This window comes from Physcomitrium patens, chromosome 12 (assembly GCF_059467195.1).
Source record: "Physcomitrium patens ecotype Gransden chromosome 12, ASM5946719v1, whole genome shotgun sequence".
Lineage (NCBI taxonomy): Eukaryota > Viridiplantae > Streptophyta > Bryopsida > Funariales > Funariaceae > Physcomitrium > Physcomitrium patens.
This window is the reverse complement of record NC_143421.1, coordinates 4,443,002-4,450,829: the sequence shown is the minus strand read 5'-3', so window position 1 is coordinate 4,450,829 and position 7,828 is coordinate 4,443,002. Positions and strand designations below refer to the sequence as shown.

The 7,828-nt window shown below is 40.4% G+C and overlaps 2 protein-coding genes and 1 long non-coding RNA gene across 11 annotated transcripts; 1 reads left to right on the top strand and 2 right to left on the bottom strand.

Moving 5' to 3' along the window:
* Positions 1-440: 440 nt before the first annotated feature.
* Positions 441-1,304, bottom strand: LOC149988006 (uncharacterized). The gene is made up of 2 exons (XR_016505651.1): positions 866-1,304; positions 441-535 (listed from the first exon to the last, which is right to left on the bottom strand). It is a non-coding gene; the product is annotated as an uncharacterized LOC149988006 (long non-coding RNA).
* A 934-nt stretch (positions 1,305-2,238) lies between these two features.
* LOC141046045 (uncharacterized) lies at positions 2,239-3,190 on the bottom strand. Its single transcript, XM_073537878.2, has 2 exons — positions 2,502-3,190; positions 2,239-2,375 (listed from the first exon to the last, which is right to left on the bottom strand). The coding sequence occupies exons 1-2, from the start codon at positions 2,897-2,899 to the stop codon at positions 2,297-2,299; spliced, it is 477 nt and encodes a 158-aa protein (XP_073393979.1). The 5' UTR covers positions 2,900-3,190; the 3' UTR covers positions 2,239-2,296.
* On the top strand, positions 3,185-7,157 carry LOC112289731 (uncharacterized). Of its 9 annotated transcripts, none has more exons than XM_024535225.3 (4): positions 3,185-3,672; positions 3,864-3,983; positions 4,419-6,246; positions 6,940-7,157. In XM_024535225.3, exons 3-4 carry the CDS (start codon positions 4,597-4,599, stop codon positions 7,024-7,026), a joined length of 1,737 nt encoding a protein of 578 aa, XP_024390993.2. In that variant the 5' UTR covers positions 3,185-3,672; positions 3,864-3,983; positions 4,419-4,596; the 3' UTR covers positions 7,027-7,157. The 9 variants fall into 9 exon arrangements, with proteins under 9 accessions (XP_024390993.2, XP_090110765.1, XP_024390994.2 ...); XM_090254639.1 differs by having other exon boundaries at positions 4,231-6,246; XM_024535226.3 differs by having other exon boundaries at positions 3,185-3,693.
* Positions 7,158-7,828: the final 671 nt, after the last annotated feature.

Sequence of the window (7,828 nt, the reverse complement as noted above, 5' to 3'; positions counted from 1 at the left end):
TTCTTGAATGTGCATATAACAATATGAAGTGTACTTGTAACCTAAGCTTTTGTATAATTCTTATTCTTTTAGAATTGGCATGTTGGTGGTATGTAGGAACATTACTTGTAAGACAAGTGGGGTATTGAAGAATACATGGTAGACTAGTAAAAGAATCTCTTGTGATATACATGACATAGAAGAGTATTTCTGGGCAAGGTCATGCAAGCTCATTGCTTGTGAATAGTTACCTCATGCAGCATTGTCCAGATAATCCATGTACTTGGATTTGTATTATGTTATATTATTATACTGTTATTTTATCAAGATGTAAATTTCCTCAAAACCAGTTTGTTAATAGACATTATGCAGCACTGCGAATCAATTACTCGTAGCTAGTCAATTGGCTGTTCTGAACAGGAGCGTCGCTCTGAGAAATGAAAGCAAAGACTACACAAGAATTCACTGAGACAGGAATATATTACTGAATACGTACTCAAAGATCTTACAGCCATTTGGTGTGGTACAGCTGTTATAATCTAGCCTGAGGTAAAACCTAAATCCTTTCCAAACAACACTTTCAAATAGGAGTAAAAAGGATGAAACATACCTTCAACGAGATCAATTTTACTACTTAATATCACAACAATAATAATCATTAATATGATGATAAAACTAATACTTTTCAAAAATATTTGTTCTAACCCAAACGAGACAAGATAACGGCAATCTATTCTTCGGACAATTGTCACAATTGTTCATAGTAATATCAGACAATGCAGCTTTTGAGTGCAAATAATTTTCAACAGAGCTTGGAGGCATAAAAGGAAGTTTTAGTGCTGGACGACCGTGGTTTCAATGTTTTAATGTCGACTATGGCACTCACCAGAAGGATACAACAGCGCTGTTTGTCTTCCTTTGAAGTTGTCCGAAGAGTGTGTTCAGAACGGCGTATTCTCCATGTACGTACACCATCATCCTAAGTTTCGGTCCTGCTCCATTGTTTGATCTGATCTTCAGCAATCCAAACGAGACAAGATAACGGCAATCTATTCTCCGGACAAGTTGAAATATCCCATGCTCTGTTGGCCAAAGAATTACTTCAAGTTTGAACTAAAGGCACTTACAAACACGATAAGCTACATGGCATTGATAGGGAACTTCCAGAATGAGTCAAATGTACTAGAACTACCTGTACCTGTGTTCTCTACGACCAATAAGAACCAATACTAAAGCTGCTACTCTTTCTGGAATTATTAGGCAAAAATATGTAAACAATTCCTCATGTTGTTAAAACTAGACTTTCAAAAGCCTAAAATTAATTATCATGCTGTTTTTTGTTGTAGATAATGAAAAACTAAAACTTTTATACTACATTTATTTTTTGTGACAAAATACTACAAAGAAGTAAAAAAAATGTCACAATATCTATTAATAAAAAAATCTAATCCTTTTATATATATATATATATATATATATATATATAAGAATGAGACAAGGTTTCTACTTTAAATAAATAAATTTTTCATTGTGAAAAAAAACTTATTTTTTACCACAATAATTTCTCTTCATTTTCTTTAAAAATTTAAGTTTATTTTTCATGTTTCATTATTTTTAAATATTATTATAAAGATAAAAACTGTATGTATATATATACATAAATAAATCTTAATTATTAAATATATAATTTTAAAGTGAATTGATTTTGAATAACTTACACTTTATATCAATTTGATCTAATTTGATAATTTATTCATTTTAATACATATATAAATATATATATATATATATATATATATACATACATTTATATATGTTTTATATATGTTTTATATATTTTTATATAATATTTTATACATTTTTATACATTTTAAAATTTTATTATTATTAATATTTGATTACTTATTAATAATATTTTAAATTATATACACTATGTCTATTAAATAATATAAAATTCTAAATTTAAGTGGTCAAATTTCAACTAATTTATATTATGTACATTGCAACTACTATGGAATTGTTTATAATGTATACATGAATAAGACTAAGTTGCTATAATATTTATTAAAATATTATCTAATATTAGCTAGTTAAAAAATATTTATTTATAATATTTTATAAAAATACATAATATGATTTAAATTGGATATTACTATTAATTATTTTTGAAAGTATATCTATTTTATGATATTATTTAAATTATAATTATTTGATGGAAGTGGACTAACATTATTAGATTATAAAACCTTAATAAATGAATAATAAAAATTATAACACATGTTATACTAGTTGGTGAAGAGAGTTCAAAAGATACACTTTAAGCTTCCTGTGTAAGGTAGCCAATCCCTCCCATTTCCACCCTATATAGGGTGGAATATTTTTGCAAGTCCAACATCCTATTTAAGACCAGTTATGACACCTATTAGGTCAGAAATAAGTCTAGTGCTTATCAAGTTTACAATGTTTTTAATTGTGGAAAAGTATAGTAAGATGGAGTGGGTGTGTTCTAATTTAAGTGGCACCTTAATCCTCTCATTTCCTTGAGAAAAAACTTGATTAATTCTTGAAAGGAAGTTGTCGTCGTCGTCGCTGTTGAGCGTCTTCGGCAGACTGCGAGATACCGACTCGAAACACGCTCTGATCCGCCATTTGATTGTCTTCGATTTGATGTAATGCACGCCTCCGAATCACAATTCCTGTCTTCCGCCGATTCAGAAGCGGTCGGCGCCGAGCAGAGTGCCCCGTTGAGTTTTCTAGCTCCGACTACAGTTTTTGTGGTCCACGAGAGAATCGAATGGCGATGTGCTTGTGACGAGCCGATCGAGAGAACCATTGCAGATTCGTCCACACCGCTCGGAACTTGTCGATACCGTGAAGGCCTACGATGCGGCATAGTGCAGATCCAGACATTGCTGATCATGTGGAGTTGAGAAGCCCGTGGGGTGCCACAGCGGCTAGAAATTGTTAGTACCGTGGCCTTCCGTCGTAGCTTGGACTTGAGCTTGGGTTGCCTTGCCTCATTTATCGCTCTGGAGCCTCGCACCGGGAGATAGGGGTTTGAGCACCAGTGACCCAAAGGCCCCCCTGGCAACTTACGAAGAGGAATGAATGGTTTGTTTCGACAGGGTTGACAAGAACGAGGAGGAGTGAAGGAGCTTGCAGATATGTACACGACCCAGTTGAAGTCTTTGAACTCCTCGAAGCAAAGATGTCATTTTGCAGCTTTCAGTTAACCTGCGAACTGTTCATATCAGAAACAGCATGTCGACGAGCTTCATGCTCGCTCACCGAAAAGGCAACACGTTACTAAACTTGCCCCACGTAGAGTGAGCGAAGAAAAACACGAAGTGCGTGCGACACATCATCGATTTCCTTGCTTTCCTGCACGTGTGCAGGGTTACCCCCCGTGGCAGATGACTGGGCATGTTTCGTTGAAGCGTCACCCCCTTTGGCCTACACCTGGTCTCTAGACCAAATCATCGTTTTTCTGTTCGTCTGAGAGCTTAAGCTCTTTTCTTAGCCTACGCGGTCACCCAACTGAGCCATTGCGGCCAATTGTTTTTGCACAATATGTGGGCCATTTCGAAATGGAGGTTTTCATCGTCGGATTTCGGTTCAGGCGTCGGCGGTGTCCATAACGCGTAGCTATGTGGGGCCACCTCAATGGCCCAGGCTTGACCTAGAACATTTCATGTAACCAAATCTTTCCTTTAGGTTCGATTCATCGTCACTTTTACACACGACTGCACCGGATGTTGAGCTCAGCGTCACGTTCTTTTTGGTGTTTTGCGCGTTCTGTGTATGCGTGGGGGTGTGATGGGATTGAGCAAATAGAACCATGTGGTGTAAGAGAGGTTTTGATTCACTTGTGTTTTGGTGTTCAGGACGAGGTGAGTGGCTTTCAAATTCTTCAGCTCTTCCGATGTGTGTCTTTGCTCATGTAAATCAGACGTGACATTCTGGGTACCCGTTTCTGATGAACGCCTTGTTGGTCATCAGATGCGGTAAGAATCTCGAACGGATTTCGTGCCTATCTTTCTATTTAATTAGAGCGATTCCTGGTTTTAAGGGTTACAAATCATCAGTCTATTGGTGCTCTGTCTCTCGTGGGTTACACTTGCTCAGAAGCGGACTTGGTGCATGCAGTTGTTTGTCAGATTCTCTGGGATTACTGATGGTATTATAGAATTCTACATTGGTGAATGTTGTGATCTGTTTGGAATACTTAGTAGAGTTAGGTGTTTCGCGAAGGTTCATTTGGATTCATGGATCTTGGGGCTTGGGCAAGCGATTTAGATTCAGAAGGTGCATGAGAGAATCAACCGCTTTCGTGACCTGCAGAAGTGGTGCGAAGCACACGATGACGTTTTGCTAATTGCCTCATTTAAGACCAGAGGAATTCTTTCGCAGTGCTCACAGATCACTTGGTAGTAATGTAGGATTGATGCCGACAATCCGTGTAACCGGTGATGGATGAAATTATCAAATGGAACACTGGAGCGCATTTAGGTTTTTTGGGCTACCGATGCCATAATCACGTGCAGCAGCAGAAAACTCTCGGCGAGGCATGCGCAGTGTTTAGACTGACGCTCGGATTGAGCACCAGGTTTCTTCAGCATGGAGAAGTCTAACGGGAAGGATAAATGTCCCCTCTGTCACCGCACGATGCCCGTGGTGCAGCTTGATAATCATGTGAACTCACACCTCGATGCAGAAGAAATCGAACGGGACAGAGCTTATGCCCAGAAGATTGCCTCAACGAGGGACGAGCCCATGCCAAAGCCCAAGCTGAAGACCAGAATTAGCAAGACAGATAAATGCCAGTATTCTGTGAAATGTGACAGGGGTTGCAACCAGGTGGTTCCTATTCAAGAATGGGAATCACATTGTCTTCAGCACAAGCTAGCTCTGCAGGAGACTTCGGGTAACGAAGAATGCATGAGCAAGCGGCCTCGTAGTATTTCCTATGGAGAGGGTGAACAGTGGAAGTCGAATAAAATTACCAGCAAGTCCCTGGAGGAGAATGTGAGGTATTTGATGTCATGCCAAATGAAGGAGAAGACGACAGTGCCAGTGAGAGAAGGACTTATGCATTTGTTGGAGAAATGTCTGGAAGCTGATCACAGGAAGGGATCCTCCACGATCGCTTTGTCCGGCTGGATGGAACACTATGAGAGCCGGCACAGGGAAGATTTGGGGTGGGGATGTGGGTGGAGGAACATTCAGATGCTGGCCTCATACCTGCTGGTAGCGGATCAGGATGCTAGAGACGTGTTATTTGGGGGCTGTGGGTTTGTGCCGGATATTTTGTCGCTGCAGAGATGGGTTGAGGTTGCCTGGAGCAAAGGGTTTGATTCACCGGGGGCCGACTACTTCAATTGGGAAATTGGAGGGACTCAGAAGTGGATTGGTACTACTGAGTGCGCTGCTTTGTTGCGTTCTTTTGGATTGCGTGCAAGGATTGTTGATTTTCAATCTTTCGGGTCAGGGAATGTGGAGAGCAGTAGGGGGGAAGAGCAGGATTCAAGTGCTGAACCCACAAGAAGTAGTACTATGTCTTGGAAAACTCCAGATTCAGGCTCGTCGTCCGAAGTCCAATCAAGTTCTACTTCGAGGTCTAGGTCGACTTCGAGATCGACTTCGAGATCCAGGCTCTCTTCTCCTGTTAATAACGAAGACTTGGAGTGTACAGGCTGTGGAGAGTATCCAATTCAGGGTATGCGATATCGCCACTCGGACATTGTACATTCCGACTTATGTGTGGTTTGTATGGAGAAACTCAGAAACAGCTCCAACCAACACGACCAAGATGTGGCGAAGAAGTACGAGGGTGTGGATTCTGAGCCAGCCAGTAGCTCACGGAACAGGAATGATGCTGATGCGTCTCGACACCAACACATAGTTGATTGGGTATGGAACTACTTCATGGAAAGGTCGAACAAAGCGACCTCAGCGACTAGTGCATTCGATCGGCTTCGGCAGCCAATTGTGTTCAGCAAGAGGTCACCGTTGTATTTTCAACATAGAGGGCACTCTAGAACTATTGTGGGGATTGAGAAACGCTGGCGACCGGGAGTGTCCGAAGAGGTTTACCTTATTGTGCTTGATCCTTCTCAGAAAACAGGAGATGTTATCAGGGCTTTAAGAGATAAGAGTGGATGGCAGAGGTTACTTAAAAGAGGGATTCAGACCCTTAAGCATGCCGAGTACCAGATTTGCTATGTAGATCCTGGTCTTGCAACAGGTGAAGAATACGAAGACCTCAAGGTACTCAGCAGTGTTCACTACATGTATTGACATTCACGGTGAAATGCTCAGTATATTAGCAGCGAAAAAGGGACACACGTTGAATTTCCAGGGTCAAGATGGTGATCTCACTAACGTTTTGAATAGGACTGTTACGGCTTTTCTATCGAGTGGAATTCAGCAGTGTCCTGTAAATATATGGCATGGTTCATTTTTTGGCTTCCACCAAGTATGTACTGCCCTGTTTTTGCTCACTTGATTCTCTGTCACATTGGACGCCTTCAAGGTAACGTTTCCTGTTACGGTAACTGGAGCATCCAGCAGTATATAATAAATAGGGACTGAGAATGAGATTGCAATTGTGTGGTTTTTACCGTCTGGCTATCGACCAGTGAGCCCCACCTATCGGTATTAGTTAATTTGAGAACATTGTGCAGGCTGTGCATATTAACCACTGTTATTTTACACATGCGTAGTGTAGTTGTTTTGGATATTAGGGTTTTATTATCTGTCACTATGTGCAGTTCTGCACAATGAGCAATCGTCCTGCCACCATACTCACACTAATATCCATCACGTTGGGATAGAGACCGGCTGTTTTAATCAACTAATCTCTGGTAGTTGTGCAAGGGGGTTGAGTGAATGCCTGGACTCAAAGCATTTAGTGCGAAAGTTCAGTGTGACTCGGTATTTCTTTTGTTGCTGGTGGTACAGGTAATCACTGAAGGGGATCATTTACTTCACAGCTTGCTGATATTTGTTTTACCGCTTACGGACAGGTGGCTACGCAAGTCTGTATGAAGGAAATTTCCAAAATGTGGAGCTCGTTTTGTAACACAGAAGTTCGATATGCTTTATGAATTAATCCATGTAAAAACCCTTTAAAAATATAAACCATACATTATGTAAGACCCGAAATACCTTAGGCTCATCATTTTCTGTTTCGCAAACAAGTGAGAGCTTGAAGTGATCTACGCGTTCCTATCAAAACACCTAAAAGCAACATCAGTCTTCCAACATCTTGAAGATGCGGTCAAGCATGCATTAGTCGAGCTAAACTACAAGGCATACAAGCAGGCATTTCAGTTCGAGACCTAAGAGCTGTTAGAAATCGAAACAGCAAGTCAATATCTTTCAGGATTGCTGGTGTGTTCTTGGAGAAGCACGTTAAACGTCGCAACCCCTAATTTGAATGATTCCTTCACCACGAGTGATGCAATCGAACGCAACGTCAACATGTTTCAAAGCCTAAAGCCACTTCCGGAAAACTAATCTACCTCTAAGTTCAATTGTGTGCCTATCAGCTCATCCTGTTCGGGATGTAAATAATTACGAAAGGTACAAGACCGCTAACATCCCACACATCGAGCTTGAAGCGGTGGTGGATTAACAGTTATTTGAAAGCCCTGTCAACACACGACTTACGACCAAGACGCAAAGAATTCAGTGCAGGACCAGCCCAACAAACAAATAGTTCGATTGATCATCCTGTCTGATGACTTCCCAAAGATGTACAGTACAGTTTCATTGAAAAGGACATTCAAGAACTATCAACAGGCTCACCTCCGAAAATTGTTTCGAGCAGTAATCAACACATCTAGCC